We start from the raw sequence: 23,735 nt of genomic DNA, 5'->3' as shown, positions 1-23,735 counted from the left end.
CCCAAAGTGATGTCCTCAAATTGCTTGTTTCTTCTGACTAACATTATAAAACCCAGAGATGTTCAGTTAACTATCACATATGACAAAGAAAAGTAACACATTTTCACAATTAAGACGCTGGAATCAATGGATCTGTGGCATTTATGCTATAATAAATGACTTAAACAATTAATTATCAAAATAGTTGGCAATTAACTTTCTGACTATAGACTAACTGATTAATATTTCAGTAGTTTCAGCTCTAGGTATCATAGTCACAGCCTAATACATGCGCAATTGAGTCTTAATATGGTTCAAAAGTACAAAAGAAAGTTTCTATTGCATGTCCTTTGTGCATATTTCAAGTAGAACTGAAAAGTTGCAATAATCAGTCTGATGGTTGTTGGCACAAAGGAGCGTCTACCAGCACCAGACTCTTGACACAAGGTTGACTGTACTGTGGGCAGCATGTTTAGTTATTGTGACGTGATCTATGATTATATTGTTGCTAGTGCGGCTCTAGTTTGAAAGTTATTGTCTTGTTATGAGCTGTACCTGCTCAAAATCTTGGCCTCGTTTCACAAGGACTTCTTAAGATCTGGATCTGGCCTTCATAGCAGTCACCAGCCTTGATCCTCATACCTTGGATTTCAAGTGCTTTCAGTGGAGTCAGATCTATAAAACTCGCTTCACATTCCAGACCAGCTTTCTCGTTTGTCTCGTGTCTCAGCATCGGTCGGTATCTCCATCTAATACCTCGCTCAGGGACTGTGATGACTGTTGTTAAGCAGCTCCCTCAAGGCTGAACCAAGGCCTATTCATGTAGCCAGAGACCAAATGCTGGATAAAGAAAATCCAGCCTGCTCCGATTTCTTATCCCCCCCCCCTCCCCCCCACTCGAGGAACATAATGGCCTACAAACCGCTGCTGTTCCTTATTGACTGGCCTTCTTGTGGTTTACAGTCAGCCTGAAATGAGACGAGCTGATTAAAAACAGAAAAGAGCGAACAGATTAGACAGCGAACAGAATGACGAGCGTGTGGGCATTCCAGGGTTTACAGCCGCCTGAAACACAATCCATCGTTCATCTGAAAGCAGCAGAAGAGGAGGAATAAAAGCGCTGTTACAGAGAGAGAAGTCCAACTGCTCTTTATCTCGTGCCAGCCTGCTGCCTTTGATTCGCAGACATGGTACGATTAGCTCATCCACCAAAAACACATGGAACTCGTTAGCTCTCCCTTTCAATTTACTCTCCCCCATTTTATCTGTCATTTATAAATCTACCAAAAGGCAAGCGATAAAAGAATCCTGGAAGTGTCTCTGTCTCATTGGCCCTCTTATCTCAACCTTGCCACTTTAAGCTTGAAGGTTTTGCCAAGTCTTTGAATAAAGTTTAGCCAGGTCTTTGGGCTTTGAAGTGGCTAGGGGGGATTTTTTTTTCTCCCCTGGCTGGGGCAGGGCCAGGTATAGGTGGGGGTGTGTTGGCCCCCAGGCGAACCTTGGAAGCAGGCGAGGCGAGCATTCCCCGAGCGCTTGGTGCATCCTCTCAGACTGCATCAAGCACGAGGCCTCGAGGGGTTTTTTGTCATGGCGAGAATGTGAATCAGGTTTCCAGCCCAATGCCAAGATGGAGCACATCAAACCAGACTGGCATTTGGTGGAATGTGAAGGTAATTAACAACAGCGAGAGTCAGATTCTGAGCTTTCTGTCTTCTTCAAGCAACAAGTTCGGGCGGCCAGAGATGTCAGCTTCAAGAGTGGCCCGTCTGATAAGCAGCATTCCAGCTTTTATCAGATGATGTGATTTAATGCGGCTGTCAGCTGTTGAGTCGCGTCGGGTTTTTTCACACAAACATTGATAATTGTTGTGGGAAGGCCTTGTCCATATCAGCTGCAATTTATATTCAAACCAAGATTGACTACTTTAAAGGCTGACTGTCTGAAGATTCCTCAGCATTCCACAAAGAGCGGGATTTATATCACTGAACCCTTGATAACACCTAATGAATCCAAGGTGTTGTTCTCCAGTGGATGTTCATCCATTTCAATGAGAGAATCCAGTCCAACTGCAGATACATGGCACTCTGATGTTGCTCTGCAGCTGTTCGGCATCTTGGATTCATGCCTTTTAATAGTTGATAACACGTGTTAGCTAAAATGAAATTTTGCCTGTTTTAGCTCTCTGTGATTTACTAGGTTCTGACAGGACATCATAAATGTATGTTGTAATGCTGCAGTCAGTGACCATATCTGATCAGTTATCTCATTTTTTTTATAACATCCACATGTTTAACACATGCGGTTTGCAGCCACATAAATGGATTATAGAAGTTTGATCCCAGGATACCTGCAGTTCCTCACTTCCCTTTGTCACTGTGGTGGTTAGGGATTTCACTTAAAAAAAAAAAAGTTTGGACAAATTAAAACTAAACAATTTGTTTGAATGTATTCAAATGAAACCCATGTAGTTTAATGCTAAAATAGGTGACAAATTAAAGGAGACACCAACATGAGGTGTCTTAGTATGGAGTCAAGTCACCACAAGCGTCCAGAACAGCTTCAATGCTCCTTGCCAAGTCTTTGGACCTACATTGGAGGAATGAACACCATTTCTCCCCAAGATATTCCCTCATTTATATATACAACCTTCATTTAATCAGGTGATCTCATTGAGATCCAGATCTCTTTTGCAAGAGAGACCTGAGTACAGCAGATAGAAAGAAAAACAAACATAGCCAGACATAACAACAGGACACGTAGTGAACTTTATATTATATTATTTGGTCTTATGGAGATGGTGGTGGAGAGCTTTGTCTTACACTCTGGTCCAAAATCCCCCGTAGGTGTTCAACAGGGTTGAGGTCTGGAGACTGTAAAGGCCTGAGCATTTTATTTACATCATTTTCATACTCACCAAACCATTCAGTGAGCCCTGGTGCACGGAAGTATCTGTATTTGATATGTTTCTCTACTTTTTTATTCAGGTTTTTTCTTTCATTTGTCCCTCATCTGTAGGTTGTAGAATAGCTATTGTTTGGTGCTTTCTCTGAGCTTTTAGGTTAGTTAGCTAATGTAACTGTAAGGCAGTTGCTTTTTACAGAATCAGTGTACTGCATGACTTACCTTTTGTACACGATTTTTCAACTGTGTTGTCAAATCCAAAAAGGCTTTCTTACATTACTTCTCAGATTGTTTGGGGTCATTATCATCCATTCAGCATGGCTCACTAGTTTCTTCCATTTTGTGTACATTTTGCAAACCTAGTGTATTTTGGGCACGGACTCCACTGGGGTACAAGGAAACAAATCATTACATTTTTTCCATGTTAGAACAGTTGTTTGAATTTTGAATAAAGCTGGAGCTCAGACTGAGACTGCAAGTAATGATTATTTCCATTATCCATTAATCTGTTGATTATTTTCTATAAAATATCTGAAAATGGTGAAAAATGTTCACCCCAGTTTCCCAGAGCTCAAGTTGAAACACTCAAATAGCTTGTTTTTTCTGAGCAAAAGTCTAAAATAAATAAATTATACAAATATATTTAGTTTAGTATCACAGAAGACTAAGAAAACCAGCAAGTATTCACGTTTGAAGCTGGAGCCAGTGACATTTTGATCATTCTTTCTCAGCAAGGACTTTTATTTGAATTAATCTGTTATTAAAATAGTTGCCAATTAATGTTCTGCCAATCAACTAATTGATTGAGCTGTCGTTCAAGACAGAAAGCGGCATTGTGTTAAAGAAAGGGGGGGGGCTATATTGTTGTGGGTGTTGCTACAGGTCACAGATATGAGATACAATCTAGCAATGGCAGTTTCAGTCACAGGGCAGCTTGTTTTAAAGCTTATGATACTATGAGGAAGGATTTTACAAATCCGGAGAGTTATCATAAGAGCAATCACTTTATCCTCCATTTCCATGACTGCAATGGAAACAGTAGAAATACCCTGTTACAAAGTAAGGGCTAAACCAGGGCTGCTTGTTCTCACATATTTGATTTGCCGGTGCTGTATGTTCTCAGTTGTCAGAGCATCGCATTGCAGCAAAAGTTAATCCATTCATCTTTTTACCCGAACAGCCATGCGCTGTTTTTGGTAAATCTCTCTGCGTCAGGCTACAGTTCTCTCTTGCTAGCATGTCTAGCATTGAGTGTTGTTTACATTGCATTTCTACTATAGGCCTGGCCTTTGTACAGGTCTATGTGTATGTGTACTCCTCTGTCAGCAGACCGCCTCATGGTTTTACTGCCATTTACATGTGACTGAGATGAAACAGAACAATGACGGGTGGGGGTGGGGCTTGTGGCTATACCTCCACCCCACTCAAAAAACATACATCTTTGCCTCTCTCGGTTTAACTCGACACACTCTCTGGCAGAAAAAGCATCACAAAACTCTTTTGAATGTTTAAATTCGATTTGTAGACACAAATTTGTCTCTCTGTCTATCTTTCTTCTCTTCTGTAAATCATCAGTAAATATTTATCTTCCCATTCATCTAGCACTCAAGCTGTCTGGAGTGAAACATTTCTAGGCTAGTTTGGCTGCTAGGCCTGATCCAGGCCCGGTTTACAATGAGCAGTTTAGCAGATTTTTCTTTGAACATTCAACCCATGATGTCATGGTAATACGAAACTGTCGTATTGTTTGAATTGTGGTAAGCAGAAGAGCAAACCTCCATCTGCAAGTTGGTATCTGAGGACATAAAAGCAAACCCCTCATTGTCTGCGTCTTAAAGTGTTGAAATTTGTGTGTAGCGGTTGCGGCTGTACATCATGTCTGTTTCTTTGTGCGTCTGTCGTCCGTGCACATCATCGTTCCTTTTATGTAACATACAAATCTGTCAGCCGCCTCCCAGATGAGTAACAAAGTAACCCTGCCCAGGTCACAACAGTTTGTATAGCCTTAGTCTCTGTGTGTAATGAGCAGAGAGGGGGGGGAGGGGAGGGGGGGGCCGTGTTTGTTGAGTCAGAATATTTACGTTGAACCCAGCCCGCCGTCTGAACAAGTCGCTGCTTGGAGCGTGTTATTCCATCTGCAAGCTGCTGACGGAGGGATTTCCAAAGGTGGCAGGAACAGGACGGCTAATTTTCTCCTCTCTTCCTCACTGTCTGTTTTTGCACAGAGATTACGCTCGTGTCGTTTTTATCACATGTTTAAGACCCGTGCTAAAGGCAATATTTAACTTGGAGGGAGCATTCACACGTAGCACGCACACTCAGCGAACAATAAGCTGCTGACTTCAGCTGACCTGCTGATCCGTACCCACCATCATAATTCAGGCTTTTCTTAGTCTTCTTATCCAGAGTCAAGCATTTAGATAACCTAGTCTGGCTGTTATTCTTCTCACATTTATAACTCCTGCACACACACAAATATTGTGCAATCAGCAATGTTTGAAAAGTTGATGTTCTGCCAAGAGCTGGTACACTTGGAAAAACAAAATGCGTACCTAGAGCAGGCCTTGGTGCCGAACTTCACTGACTTGATATACTGGATTGTATCTAGACTGTAGCAGTATAAACTTTTTTTTTTAAGTACCAAAATTTGAATTATTGGTCAGATTATTATTGGTATTTGACATTAAAGCTGCCCTGTAAACTGGACAGCAGTGTGTGAATCCTGCTCCTTGTGGTCCATACAGTACATAGTGTATCCATGACACATTTTCTGTTGATTTTATTCATGTTGCTCACCCCCTAATGGAAAAATTTGGGTAAATGGTCAAATTGATGATCAGTGCAGTGGGGAAAAAAAACCTCTTTGTGGACAAAAAAAATACAGTGAGTCACTAATTTAAACAGAATGTTGTGTAACATTATGATTATATTCATGAACAATGAAACCAGTCATTTATTAATCACATGTAATGACTAAGAAGTTTATTTTGTTGGGAATAACAAGATTTGGACAAGACTTATTGTAAGTGGTCAGTTCAAATGGAAATATTCAAACTATGTTATGCATAGAAAGAATGTTTTAAACTATTTGATATGAGCTGACAGACTATGATAGTAGCTGAATAACTGGTGTAATCACAGTGTTTTCACCTTTGTTTAAAGTGTTTTTGAAGAACACTCTAGAACACTTAATAGTGGTGATAACTGATATATCACTTTGGTTAATATCGTGCTCATTTCAGTGACCGTTAAGTTGTCTGTTTGTCGCTAGCTTTCAAATCAACAGTGAAACTGCTGTCTCACTCAGCTGTGGCACTGAATGAAAGTCTGCTGAACAGAAGTGAATTACACAATCTTTTGTTATTTGCAGCCTCCTATTGAGATGCAACCAACTTTGAACAAACCACGCTATTCATCGCTGTGTTAATGCTAACAATCAGTCACAACACCATCCGAAATGCACGCAGGGGAACGTATTTGAAGGTGTGTGAAATTGTCGACTAGTTAATTCCTAAATTTTTACGGACGTGGGAAAACAAACAGGTTAGCCGTCCAGAGAGGAAATACCCCATACCACCACCACCACCCCGCTTCAACACAAACAAACACACAGCTCAGTCATTCGTCAGCAGCCACCCCTGACCATTACGTGTCCATTTTGGCCCTCTTCACCTCGCTGGTCAATAAGGTCTTGATGTCCTTTGTGTCCAGTCAGAAGCAGTCTGGCCTCCATGGTTAATGGACCGCAATGACGGAGCCCCCGTGGGGTCCCAGAGGCCACCACTGCTCCTGAGGGCTTTTACAACCCGCAGTCCCAACAGGCCAGACTACTGTTCTCACCTGCTAACTGACTCTCCCTGACAGTCCACATGCAGGTGTTAAAGTGTCCTGCTGTCTAATTAACCCTTTCCTGTTCCCTGCAGGACCTCCAGCAGTGTCTATTGTAGCTTTACAATAGAGCTGCAGGGCAATGAGCATAATTGGCCTGAAGTAGGAGCTTGGAATGGGGTGGCTGTAAATTTCTCTGCATGTTAGTCTTGTCATGGCACCCAGACAAGGATGTGTACTACAGCACAAAGCAAAGATACTACATGTTGGTTGATTTCATATGTATACAATCAGAAATATCCAGAGAAATGCATATTAGATCATGAGCATTTCAGTCTAAGATAAATAAATAAGTGTATATTTAGTGTGAATTCCAGGACCCCTCTTACTCTGCTTCATAAGAATGTTTGATGATTTGTTCCAGTGATGCATGTTGAATAAGTTAATGTTAAGTTGAATAATGTTGAATCAGCTCATATCCTGCTTATTCATCTTTCCACAGAAGCGGAAGCGCAGGGACAAGGATGACAGTGATGCAGTCAGCCTCTGCAGTTTTGATTTCAAGGTAAAACAGATGATCAGACATCAAGCTTTCAGAAATACTCACCACAAGTTATACTGTATAAAAAGCGGGACTTATAGTGCATTGTGTTGTAATGTATTGTTCATACACAAACATTTTGTAAGAATTTGACAAACACTCCCTCTCTGATGTTAGTTATGGGGCTGTTGTGTAACAGTACTGTAGGTGAAGTGACAATCACAAGTTCTTAAAGAAATCAAACGTTTTCTTGTTTTACTTTAGAGACCCCAGGTGGTCCGTAGACCCGGCTTAGAGAACCAATGAAATGTGTCCACATATCTCCTCCTTTCTCTTACAGACCACACACAGAGTAACTTAACACACGTTCATTTTTATAACATAAAAAAAAAAAGTCAACCAAGTGCTACTGGGATTAAAAACACAATAAAATAAAAGCGTCACAACAGAAATTGAGACTAATTCATGCTTTTTATAGCATAACATGTTAATAGACCTGAAAATAAGAGGCAATAAAACAGTTGCTTTGCTGAGAAGCATAAAGAGAAGACCAGATAATGTGGCCTCATTAATTCAGTCTATCGGCCAACTAATAATAATAATGATAATAAGTTTAACCAGTTTTAATGTGGTGTATTTTGGTTTTATTTGTGCATTTGTCTATGCTGTGGAGCTAACTAGCTAACTAGCTTCCAATACATCTCTGCTACTGTTAAAAAGTCTGCTATGGAAACAGTACTGCACAATATGCCTTATCTGCAAACTTATTACTTTTTAATCACACTTACTCGTTTACATTTAGTATAATTAATCACAAAATCAAATGAAATGCAAACTAACTATTTTAATTGTCAATCTATTTATTAGATATATACAGTATATATATTTTTTATTTGAGTTGGGATCAAATCACTTCTACTACTGATAGTTGCAGTATTTGTTTTATTATACTGAACAACAATATAAGTGAACATGGGGTTAGTATGTTAGTTTTGATCTCGTTTGCTCCATCCCACATGGGATTACAAGACAGATATAATAGATAGACAAGATATAATATATGCATATGTAACACATATACAAAACAAAAACAAACCCCATCAAACCCCATCAATTACAACATTATATGTATTTCTATCTACTTTCAAATAATGAAAATAACACGTCTAAAGTTAATCTTAATTTAAGGGCTTTTTTCACATCATTCAAGCTTTCTCCAAGTATCCAGCTAAGTTAGATGTTTCAACTCAGTCTCAGTGTATCTTCCAGATTTGTAAAATCAGTTTCTGCTTTTATCTTTCTAAATATAGTATCACAAAGTTCCCTGTGAAGAAGACAATAGAAAACAAAATAAAACAAATTTTCTGTATCACTGAGGTGGCACATCGGACAAATGTGCTTCTGGAGAGTAGGAGGGAGTGTTTGTGCCAAAAACCAAAAAATGATAGAAAAACTTTGTATTTCAGGACAAACTATTCAAATCCAGACTGTGTGCCCAGGACCATTTGCAACATATATGAATCTGTTCTGCAGTTCATAATACATCCATGAGTTTACCATGTTGACTGTAAGGTGCTCCGGCTCCAAGCCAGTGGGGTTGGTTTTTTGCAGGTTTCAGGACAGAATATGCATCCCATTGTGTAAGAAAACAGGTTCAGCACTTTTGTACCATAAACCAAACAAATCTTTAGGATAACAAAACAAACCAGTTTGACACCAAACCAAAGCTGTGAAACAGCTCTGTTACATCATTATTATAGCTGATGTACGTTGAATAATCAGGCTGGTTCCAAATCAGCACTGTACCATTTCACTCTGATGGAAACACTATAACATGTCAACATTATTGTACATTTATTGATTACACCTGGCAACACTGGTAGGAGGAGACAGAACAGTCCCACTACTTACTAGATGTCGGCTGTAGCAAACAATGTTATTTTTTGACTAAAAGAGATAAAAAGAATAAGAGATATGACTATTTTTATAGTTTTGATGTTGCACTAATATAGAATTTTTGAAAAACAATCTGAAGACACCGGTGTGAATGGAAGTGGTTTTCACATGTAAAGAGCAGATTGATCCAAAATGTCAACATGACCAGTGTTCCACCTTTAGATTCCTGGTGCTCTAAATGTTCCTACAGGGTTTACACATTAGCGTCATCTCAATCCCAGCGTAGGTTTGTCTTATGTCATTCGTGTTTATTGTGTTAAAAAACATTCGATAGTAACCAAGACAGCACATAATTGAAAACTGTGGGCCATATGTCTGAAGTCTATGTCATCAAAATGACTAAACTTATCACTGAAAGACATCTAGATAAAGCCTGAGTTTGTTTAGTAAAGAGCTTGTCGTGGTCTGCTGTTAGTTATGCCAAAGCAGGTTCTTCGATTTCGAGATACGACAGGCAAGACTGGCCGGGTTGGAAAACATACCTCATTTGGTGGTACAATGTGTGGGTGTTCAATGAGCACACCTACGGTACATGCACACAAATACATCAGTGTTATTGCAGCGTAGTATGATGTCATCATAACTGAACACCTTTCAGCTTCACACACATTTCTCCCAGCCATGTAGGTTTTCCAAATATGGATGTCAGTCTTTTTACCTTGTACTTCCACAGAAATATTTAGGTCTGAAACTCATCTCGTATTGAGGATGGCACCAATCAACCAAACACTTTACAAACACAGCCTCTCTCTCTATCCACTCTGTCTCCATGCAGACTGTTTTTTGTCCTGCACCCACATGAGACGGATTAGCAGAGACACACAGCCTGAACTTCTGTAACCAGTTGGATCGGTTGCTCTGATTTAGCTAAACAAAGCTGAAACAGTGTTGTAGAGAGTCCCGGGGGCCACTCCTTGATTCAAATCAGTGCTTCGCTCTGACTTTATTTTCTTTTCTAATTGAGCCGCTTCCAGTGCAGTCTAATCCCTACACACTGTTCCACATACTGAAGCATTTGTTGTAGAAATCCCTTGTTAACCAAATGGCTGCTGAAATACGGCTTCCCTTTGGCTCTGACTCCAAATGGAGTTTAGTGAACACAGTTACAAGTACAATAGTCTGAGAAAGAAGCTTGTTTGGTGATATATCAGTTTTGTGCAGCACTACATGATTAAGGTTCATAGGTAAATTTGTGCAAAAAAGAAATGCAAAAAGTAAAATTTTTGTCATTTATTTTAAAAAACGTGAATGTTAAATGGCATCTCCTTGAATACCCTAATACTTAAATGTAAAATTTACAACACTCAAACATTGGCACATGGACGAGAAGAAGTAACTCACAAATGTCAATATGTCTGTAATCTACCATATGCAAGACTCTAACCTTCATATTCTCAAATATAAAGTTAATAAAATTCCAACATTCCAATTTATTGTGTTTCCTTTTAACGTTCTTTCAACAATGTTGGCACACAGCACACATTGGTCCAATCAGGCCACTGTCATTGTAACTTACTGGAAAGCAACAAACTTACAAGCTTAATACTTCCAGGGAATATCCAGACTTGGTTCCACTAAAATACTACAGCTGTGCCACTACGTAAGCTTTTTGGCTAGAACTGGCTCTTTGAAATGTATGCTTAGCACATGCTAGAATACAGAGCAAAATAGGGTGTATGAGGAAAGTCAACAGTAATTTTAAACAGTTTGAGACAAATACATGTACCGTTACAACCCTTAATTGTGATAAATGAAGAAGGTAAGTTTTGAGATTGTCCCTATCAGAAATGACCTTTTGAGATTTAAACACAAAACAAAACAAAAACTGCTCATGTTAGTACTTACATTATTTATTGGTCAGACTTGGTCAGAGGTTCACTTGCTAAAATTGTGAGATATTTGCACATTAACACAGGAGTGGGCAATATGATTAAAATCTTCTCTTGTTGGATGTAACTTGATATCACCATATCAATGTACCTATATTGTGGTATAGTACATTCTCTGAAAGAAATTCATTGAGAAACTATTTTTAGATGAAATAACCAGACAGGCATCTTTTTCATTTTTGGCTAATCCAGCTAATTAAATGCATTACAGATTAATGTGCTTTGTTACATTGATGCAAAAATCATAAAATTCCAGTATTGCCATAAAGCAGTCCAACACATTGATATGCAGCACTACCCACACTAGCTTCATACACCTAGAGGTAACACCTTGAGAAACAGCTACCACAGTATGAGTGTATGTGAAAATCTCTGACAAATTTGTGACGCCTCACACCTTGTGGTCATATCTCCCAACTCTTCATACCTTCAGAGCCTCTACCTGCCAACTGGTCTTACTCAACTGTCCAGCCCCCACACAGGGGATTAATACAGGCTTCACCCTTCCTGCTTCAGGCCTGGTCCTGCCCTCAGATCAAGTGTGAATTACTGGGAGGAAGAATGTTGTCACAATAAGAACTTAATGTTTTGAGTTTCATCACCTGAGAAATAACTGGAGTCAAAATTCCTTGAAAATCTGATAGAAAATGAAACCTTTTTCCACTTTCCTTTTACTGGAAACACTGCATGTTAACGCTGTAAGAATACATACAGATGAAAATATACATATACGTATCATCTGCTGGCAACTTTTTGCTAAGGTCTCCTTTTACACTATAGTGCTGTTCTGTCACTCCTGTGCTATAACTACAGAACAATGAATTATCTTTATTCCAAAGAAAAAAAGTATATTCCCACACACACTTATCATCTCGGCATTGATTCATTATCAATTACTTAATATTAACCTGGTAAATGGCAGGTCTTGTATTTGTCCATCTGCCAGCTGACACTCTATCAGTATATCAGTTCGTCCCTCTACAGAGCATTGGCTTGTTTCACTGTGAGTCTTAGTTACCATGTTGTGTTTGGTAGCAACCAGGTCTGCTCTGGGTGTGAACACTGACAAACCAAAACTAGAAGAAAAAAAAACACTGAGTAACCCACATCTCAGGATGTTGGTGTGGTTTGAGAACTATGGTTTTCATTGTGTCTACAGGCTGTTGTGTGATTAGCTCACTGTCTACATCATCTGTGTCTCTTTATCTTTATTGAATTGTAGATACGGAGGAGTGGAGGTATTTATGTTTCCCAGCCTTCAGAAGAGAATCTTCCTAAATTAATGATACTTAAGATTTCTCAATCACAGCCTAAACTGGGACTTTTCTTTTAAATTAATGGACAAAGAACATTTCCTAAGAGATTCCCTGTTGATAAGTATCAAAACCTTTTCCTCTTACATTCAAGCCACAGGAACATAACAAATGCAGATGTTTCCACACGGGACATAAGGGCTGATGGAATTGTTTGATTATGAACATGATGTGAATCATGTGCTGTGGCCTTCACAGTCACTAGATCTAAACCCAATTCAACCCAATAGTCCCTTTCAGACATGCCAAATCACTTTTACATAAAGGTCACCACAGCAATCATTCTAGGTCAGATATAGTGACATTTCTGTTGAATCCTGTCAGATTAGCACAAAGGCTACAACAGCACAAGGTTAAAAGATTACAAATCCATCATTAATGAAGCCTGTGAGAGAACAGAAGACACCCTTACTTCATAACTTTTAAACTCGCTGCTGTTCTCCAGCAGCAGCAAGGCTTCCTCTCACACACCAGGTGCTCCAGCATTGTCATGTCTGAATAAAGCCAACGGACGTTTATGTAACTGACACCTATGCCTGAATGACAAAAAGCCATCACTTAAACAGATAGATGAAGCCAGCAATGTTATATACTCCATGTCTGAAAAGAGCTTTTGACAACATTCCCCACCTCCATCAAAACACCAAATGAGGGAATGTCTTTTGGAAGAATGCTATTCATCTCTCCAGTAGAGTTCAAGAGATTTGGAGAGTCTGCAGAACAGGGAGCATTGAAGTTGCTCTGGAGACCTTATTAACACACTACATGGTGGATTGTGCTTTGATTTGTCTGTCTGTACATTTCCACATTAATTCTACATATATGATTTAAAATGTTCAGTCCAGCACCCTTCTCTCCTTTCTGCTCCTGCTGACTTCCATCAGCAGAGGGCAGCATTGTCTCCACTGGGCCACTTGTTGTTTTAAGACAGCACTGAACGGTGTCTCTCCTCTTGCTTCATGACTTCCCTCAGAACTGTAATTAGGTTGAACGTCCTGTACTCACTACTGCTGATGTGGAGGTTAAGTTGAGCTCAACCCCTCAGGCCTCAGGGCTCAGTCGTTCCCTGGCACGGCATGGGTTAGACAGCGGTGAACCTCCTCCGCGCATGGCATTACTCATCTCACTCCACCAGTCGGAGCACAGACTGGCGTGTAAGTGTGTTTTGGAGTGTAAATCACGGCTGCACTCCAGCTGCTGCACAGCATTGTGACTAGAGGCGAAGAGGCCAGGCACGCCTAGCCTTGTTGTGCTTAGTTTTTATAGTGCCATGGCCAGACATACAGCTGATTCAGCCCCAGGTCTCCACATACAGAGTGAGTAACAGCAGGACTGCACACAGTGTCTTCTGAAGGCACGCATAGACTACACACAGACAGACAGATTCATTTTTTACTAGACCCTCTCTGACGACTCAGTCTACGTACTTTTTCACTCCAGACCCTTTGTTGTTCTGAATGCTTGAGTCCCTCGATCCGTTATTCCATATGTTTATGGGTGATGTCATGCAGACCCTGCGTCCTGTTGGTCTGCAGAAGATGAGCCCTCCCAACTTCTCTGTAAACAAACCCAAAGAACAAGGCGTCAACCACTATCCACTTCCATCAGCATCTGTGTTTTGTCACACACACACACACACACACACACACATGCACAGCAACAGCATGAAGATGGTGTTCTGTTTCACGCCTCCATGTTGACCCAGGAGGATGAAGTAGACAATGCAACATGCTCACCCATTTGCCCCAAACACACACTCACACTGTGACACCCTGCCCTGCTTTGCAGCACCTCAGCCGCTCCATCAGACTTAACACCTCTACTTTTTGCTGTGCATTTGTGCACCAGCTGGTGTGTAGAATTTGTGGCTTCAGGTGTGGTTGTCTTTCTTCCTTCTCGGCTGTGTGCATCTGCATGTTGGGTTCACTCTCCCCTGTGGGTGTGCACACATGATTGGAAAGGAGCCACAGGTTTGATCGTGGCTGCAGATGAGTCTTTTGTCTTTACTGAAACCGGTGAACATGTTGCCTTTTTTCACTCTATTAGACCAATCAACATACGGGTGGTAGTCGCACCCTACCCCCCAATACTATTGAATATACAGGTTTCAGTTTAAACATCTGGCTGAGTGTGTCAGTCCCCCCCGCTATTGATATTCTAATTGATCACCTCCCCCACTTCAGCTGATGAGACTGATAAGAGCTCTGTTTAAAGCAAAGAGCAGAAAGGATTACTCCATAGAGCAGAGCCTGCTTTGAGTAGTTAGCTAACATTAAGTGAACGAGTCATAATTACTTTGTAGTTTATTGATTTAAAGTATATTAATCAGATTTGAGTTTGAAACATTTTAGTACCGGATATCAAACTGGATGGAAGTTGAAACAAAACAAGCCTTTTAGTGGTGCAACATTGACTGTGCATAATCATTGTAGTTTCAGTAAATAATGTTTGACTGAAGCATCCGATTTTACTTGGAGCATTTATCTTTCAGGTCATCACGACTATCATGCTCCTTATTGGTCAGTTATGTAGTATAGTGGAATAAAGCTGTTTATACTGCTTTTCTTTCATTGCAGTTCTATTTGAATCAGTCTAACTAGGAAGTAAAGTTTAACTATCTATTCCCTGTTTATAGCATACATTTTAATAACCAGCCTGATCGATGTTTCAATAGCTTTTTCTCACATAAATATCTCTATTTGTGTATCTTAGCAGATATACTGAAATAAACTGCTGTATATAAATATCTTAACCAAAAATATGTTATGTCACTTTTGCTTGATAAACTATTAACTGATTAATTGTTCCGCTCTAATTTTTACTATATTAAATGATCACCAAGTAAGCTTACTGTTCAAAAAGTCTTACATTTGTTGTTACTGTCATTTGATAGTAAAATTAATTGTTCTACTGCAGAATATCATTCATCCTGTATAAACTCTTTACTAAATGTGAGGGATCATTACCAATAATTGAGCACATAATGTATAATGTTTATAGAAAAATCTTTTTATGAACTGTTATCAGAATATTTGTTTCACTCAAATATCAGCATTTGTATAAACCTCAAATCTCTTTGTTGATCCTGCTTTACTGAACACCTGAACTAAGTTCAGTGAGAGAACCCATATCATGTTCAACAAGGTTCAGTTTTCTTGCAGTTTTCATTTGCCCACATCAGAGCTGTTTATGGAAAATCCATTTCCCCTAAACTCGCTTGTGATCTTAAAAATTCTCACTACTGTTTTTACTCGGAGTGGATGGATCAACAAAGCTTGCGGGTAGCTTCTCCTTACTTCCAAGTAAACCCGATCCCGTCTCATCTGCAGCCACTAGGGTTGAGCAGAGACTTGCTCCTCCCCTGTCTCTCCTCCCGGTATAAAGCCATCCCTCCCTCAGTCCACCTCAGACCAAAGTTTAGAAAGTGTATGTGTGAGGGGAGCTCTCAGACAGCCCCGTCCCACTAGGGAAGAAAAAGAAGAAAAAGAAGAAAAGGGGGAAGGTGTATTTATTTTATTTAGGGTTTTTTTTTTACTCTCACACAACTCTTGATTTTCATCGACTTACTTTTTTTCTCTGATGTGGATTACTTGGAGCTGACTCGCCAGGATTAAAAAAAAGGATATTGTGTTTTTACTGAAAGCTATGGTGGCTTACGATGAACTGGGTAGCTTGGTGCCTATCAAACGGACTCTGCAAGTGATAGACTACCAGAACCAAGCCAACAAAGATTCAGAGGTGAGAGGCAAAAATAATAATAATGATGGTGGTGGTGGGAGATATTTATGGTTCATTTAACTGCTACCTGCGTCTTTCAGTAAATGTTTGACCAGAAGTCATATCTTTGTGTTATATGTCAGACTGTGAGTGAATCAGCGCCTAACCCTGTTGTTATCTCGGTTGAGCAAACTGCATGTGTTCACGTATGTGTGCTTTCAATTACCCCATGCCTGTGAGATGAGACTTTTGAACTTTGTACTAGGCACTTAGGACAATGTTTGAAATGCAATGTAACCTGGAAAAGTTAATCATTGGATTACACTGCACCTATGTAGTTATAAACAGTGAACAGACCCCCTTCAGCTGTTGTGTATTCCCTGTCTGTTCTTAAATATGCATCTCAGCAGGCAGCTCAGCCTTGGTGGGATATGGAGCAGTCAGTATACTCAAAGTACCTCAAACAGTGAAGCAGCAGGGGGTTAACTCTCATAACCTTGCATCCTTGAGGTTCAGTCCCCTCTAGGAATACTTTGCTTTTGACCTCTGACTTTTGAAGTTACATCAGGTTTACTTTGATGCAAATCCAGCTCAGCAGCCTGAGAGCATTCCTTCAGCTGCAAACACAATTAAAGGGACACGGGTGTTGAAAGCCAGGTGTGCTCTCTGTTCTGATAAAAGTCACTACTTCAGCCCCTTCCTTCCCCTTTTGAGGCTTGCGTGGTTCTGTTTTGGAAGAGATTTCGGGAAGATGTGGTTTCATTGACAGTAAACTACTTGGTAAAGGAGAAGTCAAGGGACAATTCATGAAATGAGTCCTCTTTCCTTAGAATTTCACAAGTGAGACACTCTTAGTCTTTTTTTCCCCATGTGCAGACTTACTGATGACCTCAACTCTTTCATTTGCGGTCTGGCTGTTCTGTTCTATCCTATCAGCTCAAGCTGTGCTGTAATAGCAGGGACACATCTGGAGAAAAGATTCACCGCACACTCGAGTTTACATCAAAGAGAAAGCACAAGAAGGAAGCTTAAAAACCTTCTAATATTTATAAAGTTGTAATCTTAGGTTAAGAGTTTTAGGAGCGCAGTGCACATGTACTGTATGTGTGTTGGAAATGTGCAAAGGTGTTCCAATGGGTCATTGTTCCACTGATGATAGTTATCCATAGCAGCAGCACAAACCCCGGATCAGTCTGGTTTCCTGAAGTGAGCCAGGGTCAAACTGCCAGGAATAGCAACTTTCCCCGTCTGTCTGCACTGTTTCACTTTACAGCTGATACACAAAGAGTGGGACTAGTGGTCTTTTGTTATTCTTGGGCCGGTCCCCAAAGGACAGGAAGGGCATAATGGCTAACACGCTTTTCTAATATTGACTTTGGGACCCACCCACCCTCCCCAAACTTTCAGTGTTTTACTTTATTTCCATTGTCTACAGATAGTTAAAGGTCACAAATTAGAATAAGGCAAGTCTAGCACCCACAGACTGACACGTAAATCACAGTTGACATGTGGCGTCTCTTTGCTGACACCACCACTAGAGGGCTTGCTAAGTTCTCAAGGATGTCTGGCTGTCCTGGTCCAATGTTTGAGACCCTGACCACAGCAGACCATGACTCGGCCACAGCCACAGCAGCTCTCAGGCCACACCAGACTGAACCGATCTGTTCCACAGCTGTGTCCGCAGGGCCTGGAGCCTCAATGGCTGCTCTGTTTCCCAGATTCGCTGAGCCAAGGCAAAATCCCATTTGGCCTGAGTCAGGAGAAAATACAAGCAGCTTTTAGCAGCGCAGTCCTCCATTTCAGCAAGCAAGCCCTCATTAGTGTGAAGTTCTTAAAAATGCAAGAAGTTTTGTGGGGAGTGCAAACTTTGGAGATACTAATTATGGCTGTTGCTGTCTCATCCTGTCATGTTTTTAAAGAGGCTCTGCGGGCTGAAATCATTACCTCAGATCTTCAGCTCTTTGATTCTTGCTGCCTGTTGTTGTTGGCACGAGGCCAAGCAGCTCTCTCCTTTCTCCCAGCCTCAGGGCTGGGTGAGGAGGGGGGTCACCTGGGCCAGGTGTAGCGCTGCTCTCACGCAAGGCCTGTTGAAAAGCCTGTCTCGACTCGCAGCCATGAACACCCCCTGCGACGCCACACTGTGTAAACACTCAAGAGAGGACAGATTCACTGTCTATTTACGACTGCTGCTCCTTTCCCCGACTCACCAAGGTGGTCTGTTTTACTGAAATGTCCTGACACACTGCCACACTGTCCCATACTGCTTTGTCTCTCCGGGAAAAGCAGTTAAAGAGCAGCAGCAATCAGGAAGTATTTATCTCACACTGTTTGAGTGATGGGACAGATACACTCTCGAGTGGAGTTGTAGCTGGCCAGATAGTAGCAGAGTGTGTGCGGGGAGGGGTGTTGAACAGCTGAGAGCAGGGTCTCGTGCATTCCTGGCATTCCTCCAGGCCCCCTTCTCCTCCAGACCAGCAGCCAGAAAGGGTCTTTGTGCTCAGTGGGCTGGCCTGGCTCAAGACTCTTCACATGATGGAGCCAACAGCTGCTGGAGCTGCTTCCTCCTCCTCATCCCTGCCGAGCCTCGGCAGTATCTCTGTCTGTCTGCTGGTCCGCCACTATGTCTGCCTGCAGCTCAACCTCAGCTCCAGTTACTCCTATTTCCTCACCCCAAAGCAGGGAGTGGAGTCAATAATGAGGATTTATGACTTGACTTGATGTGTTTTATCACAAGGAAGTCACAAGGGAGCATCTGGACTTACTGCTTAGGTCTCTGTTAGAATCTCACAATTGGCATTACTGATCGTTTCGTTCTGTGTTAATGACTTTTCTTTGACATGAAACTAACCTTTCCTTCCATTTTTTTCATCTTTCTTTTTTAGGAACCCAGCAACAAGCGTGTCCGTCCTCTCGGCAGGGTGACGTCGCTAGCCAACCTCATTTCTCCGGTGAAGAATGGGGCCGTCCGGCGCTTCGGCCAAACCATCCAGGTAAGCCCTGCGACATCCCAGAAAAACTCCTTGAGGGATGGGGTAGCTCAATCTTTTCTATCCTGCATGTTGCACTAAGCTCTTCTGATTGCAACATGTCTGACATCTTGGGCTTCCTCTTTGCCATCTGCAGGCCTCCTTCCGGGGCGATGGCAAGTCGCCGGGCGTGCCCCAGAAGCCTTGCAGCAAGGCGGCGGCCCCCACACCGCCTAAAAGGAGGAACAGTACGCTGTGGTCAGAGACACTAGATGTCCACCAGAAGGGAACCTTCTCCACCAAAGAGATCAAGCGGCAGGAGGTGAGAATCAGCACTGAGACATGAAAATACTGTATATATGGCGAGCAAAGGGTCGAGCACAGTTAGGATACCCAGGGGAAAGTGTGGTAGTAAACAAATGAGTGTGACCTAGTTTAAAAATCCAGACAGCAGTGGTCTACCTGTCCTCCAGACTAGTTTCACATATCCCTGCAGTATTTGTGTCAAATAGTCTAAATGAGACTAAAAGCCATCCAGGACTCATTTCCCAGTCTGCGTAAGCTCACATATAACTGACAAGCCAACACACTAGTGCTCCTTTGTCCTACCTTCCCACTTGCCCTGTATATGTCAGACATCTTAGCCAACTGTCAGAAGCCATAAACTCTGTACTATTTTAAACACGAAGAGCGAGAAGGAGAAAGCAACCAGAGAGATTTCAAAGTTGACCTAAGTCACTTGGCACCATTGTAGTTAGAGATTTAATGGGTATTGGATTGTAACAATGCAATGACATCCAGATTCATGTGTTTTGCTAAAAAGTATCTTTCTGTGCCTCCTCCTCCCCTTCTTCAGGCCATATTTGAGCTGTCTCGTGGAGAGCAGGACCTGATTGAGGACCTCCAGCTTGCACGCAAGGTTTGTACTTTTAAACCTCTAAGGCAAAGGGAGTACATATAAAGCAAATAGATTAAATCAAAGTCTGGCAGGCCTTCCACACAGTCAAGCCAGGAACTATAAAAAGAAGAAAAGAAATGGTTCCTTTATCTTTCTTTTGTACCCCTAAAGCTGCTCACTGAGCTATTCTTAGAATTCTCTCTCTTGGTCTGCTGGGAGGTTGTTATTTGACAGTTTTGGCTCTTCTCCCGTTCACAGGCGTACCATGACCCGATGCTGAAGCTCTCCATTATGTCAGAGGAGGAGCTGACTCACATCTTCGGCAACCTGGATGCCTACATCCCTCTTCATGAGGACCTACTGGCCCAGCTCTCCAAAGCTACAGGGTCAGATGGAACTGTGGGCCAGATCGGTCAGATTGTCGTAAGCTGGGTAAGCATCATTTCACCAAGTCACCAGTTCCTTTGAGATTCTGTTAAAACTCTGGGTTTCAAGTAAGGAAAGCAGAAGTACTCAAAGTGTCCCTCCTCTCTTGCAGCTGCCCAGGCTGAATGCTTACAAGGAGTACTGCAGCAACCAGCTGGCAGCCAAGGCACTGCTGGACCAGAAGAAGCAGGACCGGCGGGTGCAAGACTTCCTGCAGCGCTGCCTGGAATCGCCCTTCAGCAGGAAGCTGGACCTCTGGAGCTTTCTGGACATCCCACGCTCCCGCCTGGTCAAGTACCCGCTGCTGCTCAAAGAGATACTGAGACACACTCCAGCAGAGCATCCAGACGCTGCCAGCCTGGAAGAAGCGGTAAGTGGAGGACACACAGCAATATGTTTAACACAAGAACCAGCATTATCTTTAGATCTGTTACCTTAAAACCTGGCTGATTAATAATTTGATCCTTTGTGCATTCAGATCACCATCATTCAGGGCGTTCTGTCAGACATCAACATGAAGAAAGGAGAGTCTGAATGCCAGTACTACATCGACAAGCTGGAGTATCTGGATGACAGGCAGAAAGACCCTCACATCGAGCAGTGCAAGAGCCTGCTGTGTCACGGGGAGCTACGCAACAAGAGCGGCACGGTGAGCAGAACACACTCTGTCCTCATCAACACATTGTTCCTTTGGCTGCCTCTTCACACATCAACACATGCTTCACACCCCATATAAGGCAATCAGGCTGTAACACCCCCAACCGATGATTTAACTACAGAGTATGAACTCAGATAAAAGCAAACAAGCCTTCCAGAAAACTTATTGTTGGTGGTTGAAGATGAAACTTTTTATCAGTGCTCTGGTTTTAATAGTTTTTGTTTCTTTGTGTCCTTTCAGAAACTGCATGTGTTCCTGTTCACTGAGCTGCTGGTCCTGACCCGGCCCGTCACCAGGAACGAGCGCCAGTGTTTCCAGGTTTACCGGCAACCGATCCCTGTGGAGGATCTGGTGTTGGAGGACCTGCAGGATGGAGACGTCAGAATGGGCGGCTCCTTCAGAGGCGCCTTCAGCAACGCAGACAAAGGTACGGCGTGTGTCTAACGTCAAAATATTTCTGACATGCAGGAATCTAGTGTGTGTTATATCAAATGTATCAAATGGCTAACATTTCTTTTTTCCATTTCCTCCGCAGCCAAGAACATTTTCCGCGTGCGTTCCCAAGACCCGAGCCAGGCACAGTCCCACACGCTGCAGGTCAACGACGTTTTCCACAAGCAGCAGTGGCTCAACTGCCTCCGTAGCGCCATCTCCGTCCACCGGCCCCTCAGCGAGCCCTCCACGCCCAGCCCGCCTGCGGCAGACGCTCGCTCCAAGCGCCGCCCTTCCTCCGCCTCCGCCATCGTCCACATGGAGGAAGCGGACGAGAACTGCCCGCAGCCGACCTCTCAGTCTGCCCCCAGCTCGCCGTGCACCAACTCTAACCCCAGCCCCACCACAACGTCCCCTTCTTCCAGCTCCTCATCTTTGTCGACGACATCGTCATCTTCGTCATCGCCGCTCTCTTCGCCCACATCACACAAAACCAAAAAGGACAAGAAGTCTCTGTGTTCATTAGGGAAGAGAAAAGAGACAATGGTGTGAAGTGAGATATAAGGAGAATATGGACTCCTGAGCGGACTTTTTTTTTTTGTACATACAAACACGGAGAAGCGTGGGACTTGTATTTATGTGTGTCTGCGTGTGTGCGTATTATTACAACAGTGTTCTGTGTTACTGTCCACTTCGGCAGCTATTTACCTTACCCCTCCATCCAAGTGCATCCACAGAGAGACAGTATTCTGGAGAGAAGTGCACAGCTTCAACGGCTCTAAAAAGGGAAGCATAGCGAGAAGCAAACACATTTCACTCATTAGTCTGTGTGTTATGTGTGTTTTTAAAGATCGAGGTGGTGCATCCAATCCTGTTTACTATTAATTTGATATTTAAGCATTATTTTAGAGGGGAGGTAATGAAAGTTTTACATTTTTATATTCTAAATTTTATTGTAGTATTTTTTTAGGTATCATAAAGCAGCACTGTTTTAGCTTTTAGGTGAAGTTATTTGAAATTTTAGGCATGTAAAGGAGGGAAGAAAGGAAGAGAATTCCCAAAAAATTAAAGATGTACTACACAAAGATACAAATTTTTCTGTAAAAATCTGATTTTTAAATTAATCAGAAGACATGTCTTATTTTTATACATTCCTTGAATGACAGATGTTAGGACCCGGCCACTACTTTATATTTTTGCATTAAACTGCAGTCAGAGGCATTAATTTAAGTCCAATCACAGTTGAGATTTTAGCTTCTCGCTGCTAGAACAAAGACATCTCTGTGGAGTAATAAATCATTGGATGTCAAAATCATGTCACAGAAGCGATGAAGAGTTTTGTTTTGAAACAAAATTTTGAACTGAGCCATGTTGGTTTTTTTTTTTTTAAAAAAAGCTGACTCTTCAGAGTGAAACATCACTTTTCAGTGTAGCATCTTGCATGGAGCTTTAGTTGTGGACACTGCTCGCACCAGTAGAGGCAGCAGGATGTATTTACCTGTCCTGAGGGACGGGACAGTTAAACATGTAAAGGACTGGTCAATGGAAACAAGAATGTTGTGTGAAGGCTAAAGAGAAAAGAGAAAAGATGGATAAAGTTATGTTTTGGAACTGAAAAAGATGGTCAATGCAAGATGTTTAACTCCATCAACTTTCTGTATAAGTTGATGTGATATCTTGCTCATAGATGGATGATAGACGGTAAAAATCACGTGAATGTTAATATATGGAGAAAGTACGTAGGGGAAGGGAGAAGAAGAAAAAGAAGGTTTCTGTATGTGTATGTCAAGACTTGTGTTGAAAGATGGAAAAAAAGAAGAGAAAGGGGCAATTTACTTGCCGTGAACTGTATGTAATTAAAAGAACAATAAAGATCTGTGTAAGATTTGCATCTGAACTTTTGGTTTCATGTCTTAATTCATCATCACTCCAACTTAAAGCATTAGTTCAACATTTTGGGACTTAGATAGGAAGATCAATACCACTCACATCTGTATGCTAGTAGTTTGCTGGTTTGTGGTAAAACCACAACTCGTCTTTTTTACGCTTTGGTTTTTGTATAGAAATACATATGCAATGTGTTGATTATTGAGCTAGGCATACTTTATTACCTTTGACAAAGTCAGGCTAGCTGTTTCCTCTTGTTTCCAGCCTCCTGGCTGTAGCTTCATATTTAATGAACAGACATGAGAGTGGTATGAATCTTCTAAATCTCAGCAAGAAAACAAATA

The 23,735-nt window shown here is 41.8% G+C and overlaps 1 protein-coding gene across 3 annotated transcripts in view; it reads left to right on the top strand.

Annotated features, from left to right (window-relative positions):
• Nucleotides 1–23,401, top strand: part of net1 (neuroepithelial cell transforming 1) — a 34,725-nt gene extending 11,324 nt beyond the window's left edge. For 2 of the 3 annotated variants that reach the window (XM_044343426.1, XM_044343427.1), the window contains exons 3-11: nucleotides 7,211–7,273; nucleotides 19,007–19,114; nucleotides 19,248–19,412; nucleotides 19,947–20,009; nucleotides 20,247–20,420; nucleotides 20,527–20,784; nucleotides 20,893–21,063; nucleotides 21,313–21,499; nucleotides 21,608–23,401. In XM_044343426.1, the coding sequence (XP_044199361.1) occupies nucleotides 7,211–7,273; nucleotides 19,007–19,114; nucleotides 19,248–19,412; nucleotides 19,947–20,009; nucleotides 20,247–20,420; nucleotides 20,527–20,784; nucleotides 20,893–21,063; nucleotides 21,313–21,499; nucleotides 21,608–22,056 (1,638 nt within the window). In that variant the 3' untranslated portion in view covers nucleotides 22,057–23,401. Of the gene's footprint in view, nucleotides 1–7,210; nucleotides 7,274–15,814; nucleotides 16,146–19,006; nucleotides 19,115–19,247; nucleotides 19,413–19,946; nucleotides 20,010–20,246; nucleotides 20,421–20,526; nucleotides 20,785–20,892; nucleotides 21,064–21,312; nucleotides 21,500–21,607 lie in introns of those variants that run through there. The other variant, XM_044343428.1, reaches the window with a different exon arrangement.
• Nucleotides 23,402–23,735: the final 334 nt, after the last annotated feature.

This window comes from Thunnus albacares, chromosome 23 (genome assembly GCF_914725855.1).
Source record: "Thunnus albacares chromosome 23, fThuAlb1.1, whole genome shotgun sequence".
Classification (NCBI taxonomy): domain Eukaryota; kingdom Metazoa; phylum Chordata; class Actinopteri; order Scombriformes; family Scombridae; genus Thunnus; species Thunnus albacares.
Note: the sequence above shows the minus strand (reverse complement) of the source record. Positions and strands in the feature narration are given on the sequence as shown.